This window comes from Hakea prostrata, chromosome 11, assembly GCF_041222555.1.
Source record: "Hakea prostrata isolate BN-2017 chromosome 11, UWA_Hpros_2, whole genome shotgun sequence".
NCBI lineage: Eukaryota > Viridiplantae > Streptophyta > Magnoliopsida > Proteales > Proteaceae > Hakea > Hakea prostrata.
In genome coordinates this window covers 10,159,885-10,182,962 of record NC_142610.1, presented here as the reverse complement: position 1 = coordinate 10,182,962, position 23,078 = coordinate 10,159,885, and the positions used below count along the sequence as shown (strand labels likewise).

Genomic DNA, 23,078 nt, shown 5'->3' with positions numbered 1-23,078 from the left:
AATGCCACTCCACCACTTCATCGTAATAAGTTGGTTGATTTTTGTTGTGTTTATGATGAATTCTTCTTCGGATGCCCTGAGACAACCCAATTTCCATTGCCACTTACTTCGGAGGTTCAGCCCACTGCAGTGCTTTACTCCTACAGATATGAACTTGAGTTAGTGCTGGGCTTCTATTTGTCTGAGGTGCATAAACTGGATCTCCCTTCTCATCTGTGGGAACCTCCTGTAGTTGTTTCAACAGTTGTCCATCGTCCTGTTGCTTGTAGTGCAGCTGGTGTTACTCAGCTTCAACATACAGATTTTTCTATTCTAGACGTCATTTGGACTGGTTCAGCCAGGAAAATCACTAAATTTGGGTTCTGAAGCATTCAGGTGGGCCCCCAACTGCAGCAACCATCATCTACTATTGTGAATATGACTCACAGTGAGGTTAACCATGCTGTTATGAATCAATGCAAGTTATTTTCAGTGCTTGACCACTGAGATTGACTTTTCTGGTTATTCCTAAAAGCCCCATACAGAGACTCCATATCACCCTCCTTCCATTATCAGGGATTCTCCAGCAGCTCAGATCATATCAGGTTCTTTTCTTCCCTGCTGATGTACAAGAAGAAAGTGGCGGTTTACAAAATTGAAGACGGTTTAACCATGATGAGTGATGTTCTAGTGGAAAGAACGAAACTCAAAATGATTGTTGTAGAAGCTATTCTCTCTGAGTCTGAGGTGTCAAGACAGATGTGGCCACCAAACCACCCATGAAAGTTTGAAGTCTCAGACTCTGGTGGATTGGGTCAACCTGCGGCAAGAAGGGATGTTTATTTGCTAGTTAGGCGACATCGACCCTCTTTTTTGTTTCTTTCTGAAGTGAAATCAGCATAATTTTTTCCATGGCAACTGTGTTGGTTTTTGTCCCTTGATCACTTTTTAGCAATCTGTTCAGTTTCTGGGGCTGGAGGTTCTCTTTGGGATCACTTTTGTTGATGCTCCATGGGACTCAGATTGGTGAATTCATGTACATATCAACTGAGGTTCAATGGAATGCTACGTTTGTATATATGAGTTCTCATCCTACTACTAGATTGTCTCAATGGGATTCTCTTACCAACTTGGCCTTTTTATCTTTTTACCTTGGACAGAGGAGATTGGAATTTGTATGTATTGAGGTTGGACTTCCTCTTACAAATAGGAATACCAACTTCTTTCACTACTTTGTTCAGCATTTTGGTGTACAGCTTATTCTGTTTTCTGGCCCTCCTTTTGCTTGGTGTATAATTGAAGGGGTAAACACTTGTATTGAGGGCTTATTAGACAGATTTCTGATATTTAGACTGCTTGTATCAGTTTCAAAATGTGCACATAAAACACATCACTACAGGATCATTATGCTATTTGTCATCTTTTTGGTTTGATGCTTGTTGGTTGTCAACCGCCTGAGACCAATGCAGAGTGATCTAAACTCCTTGAACTAGATTGGTTATAGTGAAGAGAGACAAATTCAGATAACATTCTATTTTGTCATGAAGTTCATGAATTTTGAAACTTTAAATAAGTCAAGCAAGGATGTATGTCAGTAAAACTTGATATAAGCAAGGCGTAAGATGGCATTTAGCCCTTTCTTGTTAAGGTATTGTAAGCTTATAGTTGTCACCACTGTTGGGTGGAACTTGTTATGTCTACGAAATTCTTGGTACCTATCAATGGTTCTTTTGAACAGTTCTCTCCCTCTAAAGGTATCAAGCATGATAACCCTAAATCCATCAATCCATTTTCTTCCCTATGAGTTCCAATATGGATAAGAATTCTAATTTTTACTGTTAGTATGTTATGATATTAATATTACCATACCAATTCGTTATGTATGATGATGAGATTCCATAGATAGAGAGCCAATTCTAATAGATTTATTGAACGTTCCCATTGGCGTGCATCCATCAGGAATTGCGAATTTACCAATTATGAGTTGGGCGCTTTAACCATTTAACAAGAATCATCGTACGTCATGAATAATCAAATTCCAATTGAAATGAAAACTTTAAGAGGAATCAATGAAAAGACATCAATCCAAATCTTGGATCTTTGAATTGAGAGAGATTAGTAATTCACACTATTTCTTAGATTCATAGATCAAATTTGATTCAATGGGATGTTTTACTCATTTTTTTCCACAAGAACGTTTTATGAACCTCTTTGACCCCCGAATTTGGAGTATCCTACTTTCACGCGATTCATAGGGTTCAACAAACAATCAATTTCATGATCAAAGGTACATTACTGCTTGTAGTAGCGGTCCTTCTATATCCTATTAACAATCGAAATATGGTCGAAAGAAAAAATCTCTATTTGATGGGGCTTCTTCCCATACCTATGAATTCCATTGGACCCAGAAATGATACATCGGAAGAATTTTTGGGTCCTCCAATGTCAATATTGTTTCATTTTTGTATCTTCCAAAAGGGAAAAATATCTTTGAGAATTGTTTCACAGATCCAAAAGAGAGTATTTGGGTTCTATCTCCATGTTGGTTTGTGCTATGTAACTGTGGACAACTTGTAATTTCGATGAGGCAATAGTAGATAGTCAAGAATTTTGCCCAAAAAATAGCAAAAACTGTGTAATTTGTTCTAATTTTAATTTACTAATAAAAAAAATGAATAACTAAATACCCAAGAATCTCAACTTCAACTTTTGATTCTCTATAGTAAACCTCTTTCCCCCCCCCTCTTCTCTTGATTTTTCTTATGATCTTTCTAAAGAAAAACCAACTCCCTATCAACACCTCTGCTTTACACTTCGTAAGCCTAAAATTACAAACGCGAGAGGATGATATTATTCATTATTCATGCAAGATGAGCAGATGGACATGAACACATTGTTTTCTTTCTTTCTTGGCTTTTTTTTTTTACAATGTTTTCAATACAAAAAGACTGCACTAGAAATCTTGTGCCATATAAGTTCATAGTCATGAAACTAAAAATAAAATAAGTTGCTTCATAATTTTATTTTATTTCTTTATTTATTTTTAAATTTAGATTACTTTTGCAAAATCAATTATTTTGGACTAACGGGGGGGGGGGGGGGCAAACATGAAACATGTCAGAAGCAAAATTGGATCCATTACCTTATAATGTTTTCAATACAAAAACGGCTGCACTAGAAATCTTGTGCCATATAAGTTCATAGTCATGAAACTAAAAATAAGATAAGTTGCTTCATAATTTTATTTTTTTTATTTTAAATTTACATTACTTTTGCATCAATTTTACAACCAATAAAACTTTCAATTTCACTTTTTACATTTTTAAGCAGGGGATATCCTTTAACTTCATTTTATATTTTGGGTATCAATATTTCGTTTCACTTCATTTTCTTTCACTTCCCTTCCCTATTTCCTTCGCAACCAGAAAATATTCTAACAGACAGACAGGAGGTAAAAATTTCAGCAGTCTTGGGTAAAAAATGGAATCACAGCATGGAAGGCTTACCAGATTTATTCTTTACAAAAATAAACATTTTCCTTTCTTTAGCACGCTGGGAATGCTTGTATGTAAATACAATTCAGCCTCACTTCGTACTTATAGGGATGACATTTCATTTCCCTTCTGTATTATAATGTCTGCTACAGTGGAAAATTTAATATAGCTACATATTGTCCACATCTATGTCTCCTTTGTTTCCTGAATCACCTCAAACCCAAAGAAATATCTGGGGCTCCTACATGATTTCTGATCAACAATTGTATTCTAGGTCAATTCAACATGCTTGGTGCCTTGACAGCAGAAACAGAGAGGATAATAGCGAAAATTTTCAAAGCAAGGAACCATTTTCATATGGATGGTACAACAAAACACTTTACATACAGCATGGTTTGAAGATGAATGGTCAGAATACAGACGTGCAACAGGAACAATCAGAAGAACCAAGTAGTCCCCATAATGAACAAAGTCTTGATATTGAATCTCATTTTGACACTATCAACATAGATTGAGTTTTTATCAAACAAAAATAACAAGGATCATCAGTTCCATGATTCCTTAAGGTTTTTGCTTCTGGATGGATGAAGAATGTTTATTTATCTAACTGTTCAAAGCTCTACAATATACAATAACCACTGAGTTGTCTATGTAACATCGCCAGGTTATTTTCTTTCGAAGGGGGGGGGGGGGATACGGATTGGGGAAAATCATTCAAGGAAAGCTCTGCAATAGGAGAAGGAATTACAAAGTAGAGGTTCTCGATTCATGCATCTTATCATCCTGTTGCGCTGGTGGAGCCAATGATGACGAGATTGCTGCATGATAAGCTGAAGAGACAAGTTGTGCTACTGCTGGAACAGCACCACCTGCAAAATTACAGGGAAGTTAAGAAATCTCACTGTCTAACTGGATAATAACCAAAAACTGTATATGAATAAAAGTCCTGGTTCTTGGCAAGGGAAGAGATGTTTTTCCTCTTCATCAAACCCTCTTGTCCCCTTAAGACCATACAAAATCTCTCATTCATGTGATCAAGGTGAACGGAGAAACAAATTGGAATATCATGGTAAAACAGAGGGAATACATTAAAAACCTGCAAATAATAGATTCTCCAAGCCAATTAATTCTTGTCAATTTGTAGATGATCACAATAAAATGAAACATCACCATTTCCATGCAGGTTTATATGCTTGTTCGTGAATTCAACCTTAAATAGACCCTAATAGGACTAGTGGAAAGTGGAGTTCAAGTTTGGTTGCCACTGCTGAGTTTGGCACCCCAAATGAATTGCTCGTGATACGCAGGAAGAAGGTGAGGATGACATCAAGTCATCATGCCCCTCATGTGTGGGCGCACGTGCTTTTTTCTGTTTTTTATTCAGCAGCTTATTGGTCCTCAAAAACAATAAACAAAGAATAGAAAGCAAAATGGGATTAAAAAAAAAAGAATGTTCGCCAATTCTCCCGACAAAATGAAATATAACAAATTTTCTTTTGGTAGAAGTAAAATGGAAACAAGTAATCAGGTATCTAATACCACCAGATTTGGGTGAGATCGATTACGAAAATTATTGAGCCAATTTGCTTTAAGTATCATCTGAATCAAAGGTGGAAAATTTTCTTAGGTGTAATAACCCCCTAACTCAATGTAAAACAAACGAAAAATACAAGAAAAATCTATTCACTTTGAGTTTTATTTTGAAAAAGAAATATCGACAAGAAGAACTGCATACCAGAAGACTTCATTTACTTGAATGCAGTGATCTTCCAGAGTTCTATGAATCTATTAATCTATGTTATTTCAATTTAAGGGAAGCCTACCGATTAGAGAATAGCTGTAATACTGATGGGAATTTGAAGTTCATGACAGACAACGACTTATCCAGGAACTAGCTGAAAAGAGGGAGGCAGGGAGAAGAGAGAAAATGAACCCTCCGCGCAGGGGGGGGGGGTTGAGAGGAGAAAAAAGCATTCAAGGTTAACCAAATATCATGAAACCTTAAAAGATCGTAGGAATCAATTAAATTATTGTGGTCCACATTTAAAGGAAAACCTGTACTGATGTAATACCAACTCTCAATAACCATGATTATGAATAATTGTATGAAATTTAGAGATGATAATGGAAACCAAACAAATGATTTGAACAGGGTGAGCAATGCACTATCCAATATTCCAATGAAACTTAGAGATGATATAAACCCAAAAAAAAAGTTTGAACACAGACAGAGAGAGAGAGAGAGAGTCTGACCTGACAACCCTGCACAAGCTGATGAAAAAACTATTACAGGTGGAGCCTACATCAAGTAGATAATGTCAGATTGCAAATTAATGCAACTTAGCAGATAAATCAAAAATGTTACACAACTTCTACAGCAACAAAAAATTAAACTGACAGTACAACATCCAAACAGTCACAAAAGTAAAAACAAATCCAGAATTTTGACATATGAGTGACATTCCGTGATATTACATTTTAACTGATTAACATGTGTGCACAGGTAAAGTAGAGCTGGATATGGTATATCAGTGAAAATGGCAAGAGTTCATTAGCTGACTTAATGATTCTGAAATCACTAGAGTTCATTAGCTGGATATTTTAACTGATCTGCTGCAGATTCTGAAATGACTGTTGATAAACTTCAATAGAAATTCTGAATTGGTTAATCAAATAGCATATTTATTGATTTATATTATTCTGGAAGGGGGGGGGGGGGGAGGGTGAAATAATTAGTGTTTGGTTGTCAACAAAAGTAACTGATTTTACGACATGATAAAGTGTTCCACCACATTTCTGTAGTCTGATAATTTGGATTCCTCAAATTAGAAAGATTTTGAAAGAAAATCTGGTGGAACTCCACAAAGATGCTCTAAGGTTTTCAAAGTTCAGGGTTTTCAAAATTTTCATTCTAAATTCCATCAAAAATCAAATAGTAGCATGAAAAGTGATTTTCATATCCATACATTCTATTATCTTTCTTGATCTACCCTCATTGCTGCAAAAGATGTAGTTGCGTCTTAGACTCTTTGTTGGGCTCCAACCAGGGCCAGGTGATTCAGCTGCAGAATCTTATATTGTAGGGAAATTTTGTTTCAGTCCTAGTCATGGTACTAAATTCTTTGAAATTTCAGCCTCTTGGCCTACCAGTGAACCTGTGTGAAATGAAGTTGTCGTTGACTGAAATTTTGGATTTCATAGGTTTGGTGGATTTCAGCAAAATTTCAAGATTTCTTATTGATTTATATTATTCTGGAAGGGGGGGGAGGGTGAAATAATTAGTGTTTGGTTGTCAACAAAAGTAACTGATTTTACGACATGATAAAGTGTTCCACCACATTTCTGTAGTCTGATAATTTGGATTCCTCAAATTAGAAAGATTTTGAAAGAAAATCTGGTGGAACTCCACAAAGATGCTCTAAGGTTTTCAAAGTTCAGGGTTTTCAAAATTTTCATTCTAAATTCCATCAAAAATCAAATAGTAGCATGAAAAGTGATTTTCATATCCATACATTCTATTATCTTTCTTGATCTACCCTCATTGCTGCAAAAGATGTAGTTGCGTCTTAGACTCTTTGTTGGGCTCCAACCAGGGCCAGGTGATTCAGCTGCAGAATCTTATATTGTAGAGGAAATTTTGTTTCAGTCCTAGTCATGGTACTAAATTCTCTGAAATTTCAGCCTCTTGAGCCTACCAAAGTGAAACCTAGTGTGAAATGAAGTTAAGTCAGTTGACTGAAATTTTGACGAAATTTCATAGGTTTGGTGGAATTTCAGCAAAATTTCAAGAATTTCAAGGGGTTGTAACTGAATCATAATTTGTAATTTATAATTTTAATCGAGAGTAGGCTACTTTTGGGATGTTCTACTTATGTCTTAAACGTTTGTTATGCACACTTTAATAAAGTTTCAATGGTTTCTTGATTATCATTGAAATTGCTTTTCATTTATGTCAATTTATACTTCAACCATATTTAAAATTTTGAAAATACAACACTCAATATCATTCGAATACAATCAAACATGTCTGAATCAAGAAGACAAATTTCTAATGTATTAGTGAAAAAAGAACACCATTAGAAATGTGTTTATTGGCTTTAAAATAGGTTGCCACCAAAAACCAAGTTAAAATCAGCCCTAAAACCCACTGAAACCATCAATTGAAACCTGGCATAATCTAGTCCCAGCTTTCGCCAAAATTTAAGTTCAAATTTCAAAATTTCAGTGTCCTGATCTGGTCAAAACATTGAAACAACAAGTTTTTGAACCTTGGTCCTAGTAAAAAGCACATATTATTAAAAGGGGAGGCTAGTGTTTATAAATGACGTCAATCAACCTAGCAGTGTGTACCATGGGGTACTTGAACCATATATACCGTGTGGGTACATGCAGATCAGATACACTTTAGACTCTTGAGCTCTACTCTCCCTAAAGTAAGCTAGATACTTTCCCTTATTTTGTTTATAGTTCTTTCCATATGGGTAGATCTGAAGTTAGGAATTTCCTATTATGTTTCCTTGTAATCTCAATTGTAAATATAATTGGGCGTGGAGAGACTACACATATCGTGAGTTTTCTAGCAGTCTGTCCTATGTCTACTTCTTATTGTCTGTGTTTTTCTTTACAGCGTAAGGTTTCTAGCCCATTTTTTGGAAATGGGCGAAAAACTGTTTTTCCTGTGCCCATTTGTCGTTTCTGGCTGTTTTTGGGTATTGAAATTTTGAATGGTTGGATGAGAATTGACACGTTTCTGTGACAAAAAGGAAACAAAAATTTGTATGGTATGCATATATTTGGCACTTTTTCTTTTAAAATGAAACCAAATAAAAAAGTTAAACACATTTATTCAAACTTAAATCTACAATTGTTCACAATAAAAATATAAATCCAATAATAAAATGTATGTTTCAAGTGATTAGAGGCAATCCCGTTGTTGCCAACTGATTTGCAATTGTCTTATAGGTCCTCTATTTGTCTTGCTTCACTTCGATTGTTGCTGCTCTTAGGAGGAATTACTTAAGATTCTAATAATACTTTTTCAGGTATACAATTTGGATCTCCGAACTCTATGGTTGATCTTTTTAACCAACGACTGCAGTTGAGCTTTTCAACCAAAGATTGCAATTTGGTGATCTAAATTAGATACCTAAAGAAGTTATATCAAAACCTTATGTGCCTCCTCCTAAATTCTCGGATTTATACCTTTATTGTGAACAATTGTGTATGTAACATTTTTTTTATTGTGAACAATTGTGACTTTAAGTTTAAATAAAGGAAGGTGGTAGCTGAACAGACGTGTGAACATGTTAACTGAACGGCTCTAAATTCCTACCATCATATCTGTTGACTAAATCTGAATCATCCAATAAAATTCTTATTTTACCTCCCATTATTTATGGGTTAGTTAAGATAACATTTATCACCCGTTAAATTTTCAAAAAGAAAAGAATAAAACAATGGCAGTTAGAGTAATGTTTCTTTCTTCTTCCTTTGTTCCTTCTCTATTTCTTTCTCTGTTCTCTCTCCATCGGCTTCACTGAAAACTCTTTCATCTGCATTCATCAAGTTTGGACCCTTTGATTGCAGTAGTTCTTTTGTTGTCGTCTTGAAGAAATGAAAAAGAAATTTTTGTCTTCCCTGAGATCTCATGACTCTTTTATTGTTTTTAATTCTATCTCGAAGGATACAAACAAGAGATTCCCACATATTTATGTTCAGTGAATCTCCCACAAAATCCAACATTTTTCCTTTAAGTCTCTCTAGGAAATCAGTTATGTTGAACCTGTAGAAGAACTATATTAGAGAAGGAACAGAGGAAGAAGAAAGAGATGTTACCGCCAACGAGAATCAACAACCGGTGATATTAGGTTAAACTTAACTAACCCATAAATAATGGGAGAAAAAAATAGAAATTTTAATGGACGATTTAGATTTAATTTAATAGATCTGACGGTGAATATTTAGAGTCGTTCAGTTAACCTATTCACACGTCCGTTCAGCTATACTTTATCCTTAAATAAATGTGTAACTTTTTTTATTTGATTTTATTTTTTTTAAAAGAAAAAGTGCCCATTTTATGCGTGCCATGCAAGTTTCTATTTCTTTTTTGTCACAGAAACGTGCTCATTCTGGTGCAACTATACAAGATTTCAACACCCAAAAATAGCCAAAAATGACAAAGGGGCATAGAAATGGGAAAAATAGTTTCACCCTTGATGTTTCTCAAAACCCAATAAAAGTTGTGCCAAACAGCCGGTTCATCCCAAAATTGAGAAATGAAGCACAATAAACGAACTGGTTACCCATACATGGCTTCTATTGTTTTCATGCCCAAAATGGAAACCACACACACAGAGTAGAGACAAGAAATGGAGTTAATGGGGGACATAATAGAGTAGAATGTAGGATAAAGAAGTAAAGGGGAAGAAGGGAAATCTTAGAAGAATTAGTCTTGAAGAAGAGATTGAGAGAGAAGAACACTCATAAGAAAAAAGAAGAAGAAAAAAAAAGAGAGAAGGGGGGCCGCAAACGCACAAAGCTCAAGCTTCAATTCATTTTTTCTATTTTCATTCTCAATAAGATGATTACAAGTGTTTAAATAACAAAAAAAACATACTTGATATGAAAACAACTATAATAGGACTCTTGGTAATTTAAAACTAACAAAAGACTGATCCTAATAGGACTCTTAGGAATTTAAAACTAACTAAAACTTATCCTAGATATCCTACCCAAATAAAAACTTTGATTACAAATTATTCCAACAATAAATAACAAAATTCTAAATTATCTCTATAACTCCCACAAAAAACAGTTCATATTTTATCTCCTTGCAAGCTGGAGTTTGGGCCCACCAAATTTGAATCTATTTCCATGCAAGGTGGACTTGGGGCCCACCAAATATGAAATTATCATCTAGGTTACTGTTCATATTACTGTAGCATGAACAGTAACTTCTGGTTGTGCTGCATCAGGAGTGTTATCATATGACCCCTTCAATTCCTCTAATATGCGGTCTCTGCAACAATATTGACAGTACTTGCAGCAAGCTTCATGCTGCATACCTTGCTGATTCATCCCTAGTTTTTGGAAATTTCCAAAAGTGAACTAGGTATTATATTGCTTAGACTTCGAAGTGTATGAAGCCTTCAAGATATTATCATATGGATTTGCTGTTCTAGGCCTCCAGGCTTCCTCTTGCGATCCCCTCTAATTTCCAGATTTTTTCAGAAATCATGTTCTTTTGTCCAGCGGAAGATGCTGATGCTACTTTGAGGATTGTACCTTATTCAAAGGAAACTGGGTCCAAGTGATGCCTATTTCTCGTCGACTTTTATGTAGCTAGGGCATTGACCAGACATTAGACTGCTCTGTTTTCTGAGCCTTCTTCAGACTTAATGCTGGTCTTATCATTTCTTTTCACTTACTTGAAGCGCTGCACCTTTGGGAATATTCTCCTGCCAGGTACTGTCTTAGACATCAGTATTACTTCTTTATTGGTACTGTTTTAAGGATCACCTGTCACTGCAGGTGCTCTGTTTTTGGGATTTTATGATTCTTGGTATAGTCTGTTGCTGGGTTTTTGAACCTTCTCAATCAGCTGTTTCATCCTACTTTGTTTCAAGCTGATAGAGTTGCTACTCATACCTTACACATTTGGTTACCACCAGTAAACTAAATGGTGTATCTAACTACTTCCTTTGGGCTTGACGTTCAAGCCTATATCCATAATAAAAATTAAGTATCTATTCCTCATACCCTAATCTTAAGGACACCACTACCATTGCTGTCACAACCCATCTAAACTACATAGGTTCAAGACATGACTGGTATGTTACACCGGCACACTACACAATCTGAGTCACATAGTTTTGGGCCAATCTCACATCTACGCCATAGATCGATGTCAATGGCCTAAAGAAAAATCCAAATTCATTAGCAGCAGAAAGAAATCTAAATTACATTAACAACAATTAAGGTTCTCTAAAACTAATTATCAAAGTTCTACCTATTGTCAGATTACATATAATAAGTCATTACATGACATCAAAATTGATTAAGAAAACAATATTCATAGTGTCTAAAATCATTAACCAGAAAAGCACAATTAGCACTCATATATTCTGCATCATTAGTATCAGACCCTGAGCCAACCAACAATACTCCTTAAGAGTGGAGTATCACCTGCAACACATTCTAAAGGAAAACATTTTTGAGAAGTAAGCTTTTCAACACGAGCTTAGTGAGGGGAGATGCAAGTTCAATGCAAATCTTAACACAAATCTTTAACACACATTAAACTTGTGTCAAGCTTAACCCTCAAGGAACGTTTTCCTTTAGATTTTGTTGCAAGTGATACTCTAGCTTTGGAGAATGCTTTGAGGTTCATACATATGATGGAGATGTGTGTGTTTGCGGTGATTGTGCTTTCGGAGCATAGAGATTTAAATATTTCTTTTATGATTTTAGACATTGAATGTTGTTCTTTTGAACAATTTTGACATCATGTAACCATGCATTATGTGTAATAAGTTATCAAAAGCACTTCTATAATTGGGTTGGAAGAACATTAATCATTGTTAATACAAGAATTTTTCACATAGCACCCACTATTTTTGGGGTGAAACCAATGACCACCCACTATTATCTACAAAATTACATGGCACCCACATGAATAATTACAAATTACAACAGTTAAATTTTTCTCTTAAATGGAAATTACCTAGATGCCCTTACCTTTATTTAAGTCATTTAAATTTTGAATCAAATTACCCAAATGCCCTTTAGACAAGGAAATGACAATAATGCCCCCAATTTAATACCCTCCCATACCCAACCTTTAGGTGGGTGAAGGAAGTCTCCCTTCACCCATCCTCTACTTATGCCCCCCCTTGCCGATGACCAACTTCGCCCACCTTCCCCTGCTGACAACCACCTTCGCCCAGCGAAAATCTGGAAAAAATGGTGAGAGGCTTTTTCCTATGCTGCTTTCTATTCTCTTTTACTCACAAGAACGAATTCATGGCAGAACAATTGGGGTTTTCTGTATCGATCAATCATGACATGGAAGATCCCCCAAAGGTGAAATCATTTGCAACAGCAGTGGAATCAGACGAAGCTCGCCGAGCGAAACCGAAGGCTCTGAATGGAGATTATGTGCCGGTTAATGTGGTGTTCAGGTCTCCATTCTGGTTCACACAAGGTGGCTTAGTGATGAGCACATTTATGTGTGAAATCTTAGGGCATGAAACATGCATTTTATACATTTAGAGTGGAGTTACTTTGGGTTTTATGTTGTTTTTGCAGATTTTAGGACTTCTCAAGATTTAAGCAAATATTTGGAGTTTTGGGCTTGAATCATGCAATTTTACACGTCAAGAAGTCCATTCAAATTCTCAAATGGGCCTAATCTGGAGCATGATGGGCTAGAGATGTGTGATTATGGGCCAACTCCGAAATATTGAAGAGATAAAGAAGGCAAATTTGATCTACGGCTGAGATTATAAATTATCAATCAAATCTACAGAGATATTATTGAGAGAGTCCAAATGGAGAAAAGAGTCCTTGCATACTTCAATATCTGGGATTTAATTAAAGAAAGAAAAAGAGGAAAAAGAATTATATTTAGAGAAGGAAGAGGCAAAAATCCCATTTTTGAATGTCTCTGTCTAGTTTCGATCAAGCCCTTCATCGAATGGTCATCCGATGTTCGATCATTCTGATTTTTGGAGAACTTCAGGACTACTTAAACCTCAAATCCAACGGTGGAATTATGCATTTGATCTCTCTAAGTCGGCGCGATTAGTACGTCAAAACCCTAATTGGCTGAGTCAGATAGGAACCCTGAGTTTTATTCAAATTCAGCCGTGCCTCATATCTCATGTAAACTCTATAAAAGGAGAGCATACTCCATCAAAGGAGACTAGGTTCTAGAGCTTAGTAGAAGCATTCTTTCTTCTCTCTTTAGTTTATTTAGGCTTTCTCTAGTTTTCTTTGCTTGCATTTGTGAGATTTAAATTTCTAGATTGAATGTTTAGGTTTAATTTTTTTATGTAATGCAATTCAAGTTCAAGTTTTTAGATTCGTTTTTCTCTGGGTCTAGCAATTGCAGATTTAGATCATTCTAGATCTAGTTGTTAGGGTTGGTTGAGATTCGAATCGTTTGTTCAATTCGCAAGTAAGTAATCTTCTTTATTAATCTTCTCTCCTCCCTCCATTCCCGCTTCTATCTACCCCTCCATATTCTTAATTTAGGATTTACTTTCAGCATTTATTTATTGTTCTCCCTTCCCCTGGATCCTTGATCAGAGATGCCTACAGTCATGCCTCTCTTTGGTTAAGGCTTCCTTTTCCTCTTATTGCTTTGCTATTTACTTTCTGGCACTGTTTTTTTCTTTAATATCCATTCCCCCGATTGGTGGACTGTAAGCTACGGCAAAGGGTCCACGGTCAAAATCATTATTATTATACTCCCCTTCCCTCGATCAAGAGCTGACACTCAGATCACTTCCCTTTTCCTTTTTATTTTTATTGTTCGCATTTTTTTCCTGTCTTTTATTTATGCATTTTTTTTCCCTGTCTTTTATTTATGCATCTCTGATCAAGGATCCAGGGGAAGGGAGAACAATAAATAAATGCAAGAAGTAAAAGGGAAGCCTTAACCAAAGATGAGACACGAAGTAGGCATCTCTGATCAAGGATCCAGGGGAAGGGAGAACAATAAATAAATGCAGAAAGTAAATCCTAAATTAAGAATATGGTGGGGTAGATAAAAGCGGGAATGGAGGGAGGAGAAAAGATTAATAAAGAAGGTTACTTACTTGCAAATTGAACAAAATATTCGAATCTCAACCAACCCTAACAACCAGATCTAGATCTAGAATGATCTAAATCTGCAATTGCTAGACCTAGAGAAAAACGAATCTAAAAACTTGAAACTTGAACTTGAATTGCATTACATAAAAAAATTAAACCTAAACATTCAATCTAGAAATTTAAATCTCACAAATGCAAGCAAAGAAAACTAGAGAAAGCCTAAATAAACTGAAGAGAGAAGAAAGAATGCTTCTACTAAGCTCTAGAACCTGTTCTCCTTTGATGGAGTATGCTCTCCTTTTATAGAGTTTACATGAGATATGAGGCACGACTGAATTTGAATAAAACTCAGGGTTCCTATCTGACTCAGCCAATTAGGGTTTTGACGTACTAATCGCGCCAACTTAGAGAGATCAGATGCATAATTCCACCGTTGGATTTGAGGTTTAAGTAGTCGTGAAGCTCTCCTCCAAAAATCAAAACGATCGAACATTGGATGACCGTTCGATGAAGGGCTTGATCGAAATTGGACAGAGACATTCAAAAACGAGATTTTTGCCTCTTCCTTCTCTAAATATAATTCTTTTTCCTCTTTTTCTTTCTTTAATTAAATCCCAGATAGGAAATAAGATATTGAAGTATGCAAGGACTCTTTTCTCCATTTGGACTCTCTCAATAATATCTCTGTAGATTTATTAATAAGTTGAATTTTTTCAAAGCATTATTGTCAAGTCAAATGTTCAAGCAAAGTGTTCTGTCTGTACACGAACTGCAGCTGAATTAAGGTGGTTGGGATCGTTGTGTTTCTTAATAAGTTGGGGCTTCCTGTCTCCCTACCAATGCAGAAGTTCTGCAACAATCCGACAACCATCTACATTGCAAGTAATCCTGTCTCCCGCGACCATATGAAGCATATTGAAGTTGATTGTCACTTTGCTCGAGATGATATTCAGAAGAAGTTGACCATCACTCCCCCCCCCCCCCCATTCCTTCAGCTGATCAAGTTGGAGACATCTTTACAAAGCCCCTATTTCTGCCTTGCTTTGAGAAATGGGCATTTCAAGTTGTGAAAAGGTGATCTACATGCACCAGCTTGAGGTTGAGTGTCAATTACCCTAGCTATGTGTATCATGGGATACATGACCGATATGTACCGTGCACTTTACCTTACTTGAGCTTTACACTTCTCCATTGTATGTTAGACTTTTTTCATGTTATGTTTATATTTCTTTCCAGAGCATACCTGTTAGGAAGTTTCTATTTTATTTCCTGTTATCTCACCATTAATTATACATATCACTATGGGGGGAAAGGCCGCACGCGTCTTCTAGTAGTCTCTCCTATTCTCTTCTTCTTTATTGCTTATTGTCTGTGATTTATTTATTGATCTTTGTTACAAACAAATATCTTGTTCTGTTTTTAACTAATGTATTTCTTTTAAGTTAATAACGTTATTCTGACCACCTAAATGTCTGCTGCCATCCCCCATCTGTTCTGCTAATAATAAACCTCAGTGGAAGTCAGCTCTTTCAGCTTCATAACAGAAATGAAACACAGGCTGTTAAACATAGCAATGTGCCCATCCCCCAAAATGTGGAGTTAGAATTTGGATGCATTTTAGTTCATTTTTTCCCTATAAAGCAACTGTTTTAAGGTTGAGCATGTTGTTAGTGGTAATGGCCAATCGGTTTGATAACCACAATATATGTGACATTAAAAGACACAAACTGGTATATTAAATGGAAAATGTCTAGGTCACTTTGGAATCCAAGCAAAATAGGGTCATCGGTATACTCACACCAATGAGGAAATGCAACCACATAGGCCCCTTTACGTATCTCTGAACAACTGGCATTGCTGCAAATGAAAATAATTAAGTTGATGTAAGAAATGAAGAAATTCCATTGTTTTCCATTTCTCTAAATAGAAGATGCAGCAAAGTCCATAAAATGTGCAAGATTAATCAACATCGGATATTGGAGAAAACTATTAAGAACAAGGTTAAAAAGGGTCATATTAGCAGGTTCTGATAAGGGTCAAATGTAAGCAGCCTCACCTCTTTTTCTAGGACTTGAACATGTGAATAAGTGTTTAGCATGTCAGCACTTGACCAACACATCAAGCGTGGAGTCTAAAATATTAGGTATATTCATATGTACATGCATATACATTCGGTTTTTTCCCCCACAGGGTGTGGCCAAGGGTGAAATTCTTGGGACGTCTCTGTCATTTGCTCTAGAAATGATTATGTGTTACCACATCTTTTTGTTCTGAAATTTGGCCCAGTAATAGAAACAAAAAGTCAATTTTGGATAGAAATATGACCCCAAAACAGAAGTGATAACACACAGACTCTTAGAGTTTCATTCTGTTTATTTCTCAGAGACATTGAACAAGAAAATGAAAAGGTATTATCAAAAAATTTCTCTCTTTTCTTTTTCCCTGTTCTTAAGAAGGCCATAAAACATAGAAATAGAGAATTAGAAGTCTAATCATGCAAATCCTTCTTTTCTTTTCTGTTTTTCTTTCTTGTAACTCTGCTGCAAGAACCAAAAAAATAAACAGGGGAAGAAAAAAAAGAGGGAAAGAAGGGGCATTGCAAGAAAAAGAAGGAGATGGGGAGGTCTTTCTTGCCGTCGCAAGGGAGGGAGCAATGGGTGAGCTGCGGAGGGCTGGAGTGGCCTGCAGTGGTGAAGGGAGCGGTTCCCTAGGGTGCAAGAGCGACAGGGGGTGGATGGGCTGCGATGGGTTAGGGTCGAAGGGGCTGGGGCTGTGTACTCACTTAGAATAGCTGCTGGACATGAAGATTACTTGCAGATTTGTTGAAGAAGGCCACTGTAAGTTGAATCAAGATTTTTAATCCACCGTGGCCCTCCCAAAGAGAACCACGACCTGTTTCCCACAAACAATATTCAATCTTACACAATGTAGACTAAAATTTACAATCATCGACTTGGCTTATTTATATCCTCACGTCAAAAAGAAAGAACTTAACTCAAACTAGGAGACTCTATTTGGACTACTAAAACTTAGAAACCAACTTAAATAGGGTTTCTTTTATGAGTTAGGATACCATTCTACAACTAAATAACAATCACCAAGATTAAAGGAACCCTTCATGAAATAAAAGACCAACTTATCTATAAGAGTCCTATTTCAAAAAAGACTCCCAAGGATTCAAGAACCAGATTGTGTTGCCTATTCTGGTTGAATAGGATCCAAAGCAATCTGGATTCAATTCCTGATTCTAACAGGTTATTTGGGCGGTACAGGCTGTTTTCTCCAGAATCTCAGTGGATGCTGATTCCACTTCCTTGAACATTCGGTTACAGTTGAATAACAATACCTTTAGTTTCTTGGATTTAAGCAGACCCTATTCAAGTCTACCCTGTTCAGACCAACTTTCACAGTAATTAAAGTCTACAGATTTACAAATTCCAAAACTAGACTGTGTTCCCCCTCCACCTCAGAACCTTTCTAACTCACCAACTTTAAATCAAAATCAAACACAACCACCCTCCCCATCCCAACCCCCCCCCCCCCCCAAAAAAAAAAAAAAAAAAACGAAAGAAGGGGACAGAAAAAAAAAACCTCAAACCCCTACCCGCCACTACACACAAAAAGAAGGGGGGAGGAACACATGGAAAAACTATCCCTGATTATTAATTCAGTATGGCACCCAAGTAACTTGCCACAAAGAAAACTAAAATTTGACTTGCACATAGCAATCACATAGTTGGAGAGTCATTATTCACGCATCCTGCTTCAATAAGCCCATCTTTCCCACTTAACAATGTCAAAAACACACAGAAGAATCATGCAGGTTATAGCAGATCTCTATATCAAGTAGCACAAGAAGTTTAAAATTTTATAATAGCCATTTATTTTTACCTACAACCGTATCTTCTCCCCTATCCTTTAAAAAAAAAGCAAAAAAAAAGGAGGCTACTTTTGAAAATCCCTATAAAGGAAGAGGAAATAAGCATAAAAATATCCAGAAAGCAACTTCATTAGTAATCAAGATACTGACTACTTACAATTACACAACTATCAGATCATCACCATACTTGTCCTTGACTAATTGACAATCTTAGAGTTGGCTTAATTCATATAAAATTGAAACTTCAAATCATCAATTACAATCCCATATCAATATAACCAGTAAATAAAAATAACCAAAAAAAAAAAAACACAAAGTATACGCAAATCAGCTAACGCATACAGTTGGATTACAAACAGAATTACTCAAAATAATACTGCAACGAACATCAATTTGCGTACCATGGTTAAATCCATAGAATGCACTTGCAGTGCCGCCAACAGCAGAACCAATCTAAAACATAAAAAAAGGAAACTTTAGAAACGAAACAAACACAAAAGATCAAAGTGGGCGGGTATAAAAAGCTTCTATATTTCACAACATCATCCAAAGATAATTTTGGGGGAAATTAATTAACATAATTTAACAAACGGAGAAGGATTAAAAACAAAAGATCCTAACCAACCATGGAAAAGCTGTCTCTGACAAGGGGTGGAACATTCCAATTGCTGGTTTCCTGAGAAGAATCGTAAAAACCTATATTAGAAAACAGAACATAACCAAAGTAGCAAGAGAAACCTCACATTAAAACAATCCACTGACACGGAATTCTTTTTTTTTTTCCCTAGTTGATCCTTCAGATGGTTATACAAATCAAACAAAGCTGATATAAGATTATATCAAGAAGATCACGATTTACCAATTCTTTGGACAGCGGGCCAGCACAGTGAGAGCATCTCAGACGAGGGGAACTTGAATCTTCCATGATCTATTTCTCAACTTCTCTCCCTCCTGTCTGCAACGACGACGGAGAGCATCATAAAACCCTCCTTGGATAAACCCCTAAGCAGCACGGATCCCGTATTCCTGTGCCGGTGCCGCTAATGACCATGAGTCGAACCGCTGGTCCAAATTAGGGAACCGGTGATGCTAATTATCATGGGTCGAACCGCCGGTCCAATACCAATTGACTGGTTAACCTGTCTGGTGTTTAATAAGTCAAAATTACAAATTTGAATCTTCTTGAGACCAAGGCCGAAACCCCCGCGATATATTCAGATTATATATAAAATGCTGCTTGACTAAAGATGTCGAGGTGTGCATAAGCCTAAACAAACCTCAAATCCAGAGGAAAAAAAAAGAAAAGTCAAAATCACAAGATTGGACAATGGTAATGTTCTTAGGAAAAAAATAAATTTGGCGGAACTCCACCATGATCGTAATTATCTTTTTTTATGAAGGAAAATATTTCATTAAAAGGAAACAGCAAAACACTCTAGTGTTGTAATTCTTCTAATGCAACTTGATATAAACTTTTCTTTTTTTTTTTTTTTTTTTTTTTGGGTATAAGCCCGTTAAATTGCCAAGAAAAGGACATTACTCAAGTAACTAATAAACTTAGGGTGGTTACAAAAGGTCAAAAGATTCTATGGCAATGTTCATGTTTCTTATTTATAGTGTTTTTATGCATTTTTGGTTTAGAAACATCCCAAAACATGTATGTATAATCCAATTTTTTTTTTTTTTTCGTCCAATTTTTAAACAAACTAGTGCTTTGGCACAATTTTAAGCTCACTTTGAAGGGGGGGGGGGGGGACCACTATTTAATGAGTGAAAATGCATTTTTGTCTTTTTGACTTCAAAATGTAACCTCCTATTTTAAAACCCTAAAAACTCAAATTTTCTTCTATGGTTCATTTTTCTTTTGTTACCACAATGTCTTTTAAACTATATACCATACAAACCTCATTGCTGTTGAAGTAGGAACATTCTACTAGAAGGTACCTTCGCATAAGGGAATGACTTGCAGAGGTACTTTCACATAGGAAGGTGACCTTATCCTTTTGTCTCTTGGTCAGGGGCTCTATATATTCCCAGAAATTGATTCTTTTATGTTTTATTAATTTTCTTACTTCTCTCTTCCTTGTTATCTTTGATTTTTGTAACAAATATAACCTAAAGGCACATGAAGGAACTATTTCTGGATTGCAATCTTAATAGTTAGGAGCTGATTGATCTTGAAGGTGAAAATGCATCGTCAACCCGTGTTGCACAATTTGGAGCATTTAAATACGTTAAAGAAATTGCCAATAATATATTTCAGTTCTAATCCATTCGTGACTACATCTTACAAGTGCTCGTGGAAATTCCTCAACAATATTTCCATGTTCTCATGCCAAGAATATAATTAAATACTGAAAGCAAAACATCTGAATGCAAATACAACATCCAAGGCTTCATTTTCATGTTAAAGGGTTTAAGATCCAACTCTCCCTCTATCCTATCCTAAATTGGCTTCAAACTTAGCTATGGTGCAAACTGTGCAGTTGATACCATTAATATATGTAAAACATTACCTAACATAGGCCTTGATGGTGTGCATCCCCAGGAAATATACAATCCACCTCCCCAAACCCAATGCATCGGAACCCCTTCTCTGTCCAACTTGATCATAGGTACTTCACTAGGATTTTCTATATCATCTCGGTGAATGCAGGTTTTGATTCATTGGTGTCCACCATTATAGTGCATAACATGTGTAGGTTTAGTTTCTTGGGATCCGAGTCCTACAATATAGTATTGGATTAAGATAATTCTGCATTTTTTTTGTATTCCTATTCATGATTTGTTAGATTTCTTGGCAAACAATTTCAGTTCACTAGGTATGCTACCTAGTATTCTCTTTGAGTAGTTTACTTTGCTAGATTATTTTGGTCTATAGAAATAAATTTCTGTTTGAGGGTCAACAACCTTCTCTCTCTACCGCTATAGTGTAGTTATACAATTTACCAAATGAAATACAATGTAGTAGTGAAACTTTGTCTACATTAGCTCCAGAGTTGTCGACTTCTTCTCATAGATCAGATTCTCATCATTTTGGTACTGAAGGCTTTACTCTTCTTCAAACTAGCTTCAAAACACGCTGGTAGAAACTGTGTCATCTGGAGTTTGACATCTATGTGATACGGGAGGTTTCTACCCGACTGATTTAAGCCCGGGCTGGTGCTGAACCTGACACTCGGTCGAGACAGTTACTGACCGGCTAAGACAGGGCGTTACATTGGACTTATATGGCAACAACACTTAAGATGGAAGGTCAACTCAAAAGATGATTGAGTGGGACCAACGACAAGAAGGCACAATTTTAGGAGAAACAACAGCCCTTGTCGGGTAAACTTACCAAATCTAAAAAAGGTAATACATACAGTATAAAAGCAAAGATTTGTCCTTCCGGTAAGCATCCAATACATTCTAAATATTGTTTGGTGTAGCTCTAGCATGGGATTTTAATCTATTCACCATCTGACTTAGCCATCCGAGGCGGTTGCCCGGTATACGAGCCAGCCCACGTCTAACCTTTCTTGCAGGACTCATCGTCTCGACCGTGGGAAGGGGCTTAGTCGGAACCAGAACTATAACTGTAATGTATCAGTATCAGCTCTTGCAGTGGAGCTTGAGACTCTTAGGAACTATCTATTTGCTATTTCAGACCTTCGTATTATTCAAGTTACATTCTTTTATGATTCTCTCATTGCCATCAAGGTTTTAAATGGCCAGGCCATCGATATCGATTGGTCAAGCTAAGCCTTAAACTAGGACATCCTTCGTTGCTCTCGTTCTCTTCAATATGTTTGTTTTCTCTATGTCTTAGGGGTTGTAATAGTCATGTTGACTTCTTAGCCTGTAGTGCTAAAAAGATTCCGACTTAGTCGAGTCTGATGGTAGTCTCCTCCAGCTGGTTTTGTACATTACACTTTTTCCTTCCTCTAGTATCACACCCGAGAGTCTAATATAATTCTCTACTTGCCCCCAAAAAAATAGTCTTAACCCATCATCACAAATAATTTCACCAAAACATCTATAGTGGCTTTGGCTTCCGGTTGAAAAATATTGAAGGAAAGCTAATAAATCTCCATTTCTAGTGTCCTATTGAAGAGGCAGATTGACCGGATGGTTCTATTTGAGGGCTATATATGTATGCATGTACTTTTATTTATATTTATTATTCAATAGACTGTTAGGTTTGTATCCAATGGAGCCCAATGTAATCAAATTATTTATTTTGCTTTTAAATTATTGGTGTACCACAAGTTTCATATAATTAACAACTTTTTCTTCTTCCAATATATCATCTAAATTTATAGAACTACCCTATATTGATTACTGATTATGATACAATGAATTACTTCTATGTATGGCCCACTTGATCTTCATGTTATTTATTTCTCGTGACTAATTTTTGGTCTTAATGTGATGGGTTCTTTTCCAATTGTCCAAAAAAGAAATTTATTTTTTTCAATGGAAATTTGTTCCTCACCACTTTAAGAAAAATAGAATCAAAGTTGATACCTATGTTAGTTAGGTCTTTACCAAAGTCCAAAATAAGAAAAATAGATTCGCTATGAATTCAATTCGTTGGGTAGAAATAAATAATGATATAGATGTGACAGTTTCTGCATGTTAATTTTAATACAAATTTAATATTAAATTAGATCAAACTATATTAGTATAGATGATGGTTTTTCGTGTTCAAATTTTCTATCTAGATAGAGAGAAAAATTTTCAATCCACATAATTAGATATTTGATATTTATTCCATCTAAATACAATATCTTCCTTTTTTAAGAAAATTCTGAAAAGTTAAGAACTCAAATCTTCTGCCTCATTTTCTGAAAAAAAGAAATTTTTTCTCTGCCTTTCAATGTGCTAGAATCACACCCGCCACAATTTTAAATTTTGTTCTCATTTGA

General features: G+C 35.9%; 1 protein-coding gene across 1 annotated transcript; it reads right to left on the bottom strand.

Annotated features, from left to right (window-relative positions):
• Positions 1-3,410: 3,410 nt before the first annotated feature.
• LOC149000023 (uncharacterized) lies at positions 3,411-19,170 on the bottom strand. The gene is made up of 6 exons (XM_089141000.1): positions 19,028-19,170; positions 18,794-18,844; positions 18,570-18,621; positions 16,087-16,145; positions 5,727-5,772; positions 3,411-4,342 (listed from the first exon to the last, which is right to left on the bottom strand). The coding sequence occupies exons 1-6, from the start codon at positions 19,091-19,093 to the stop codon at positions 4,218-4,220; spliced, it is 399 nt and encodes a 132-aa protein (XP_088997126.1). The 5' UTR covers positions 19,094-19,170; the 3' UTR covers positions 3,411-4,217.
• Positions 19,171-23,078: the final 3,908 nt, after the last annotated feature.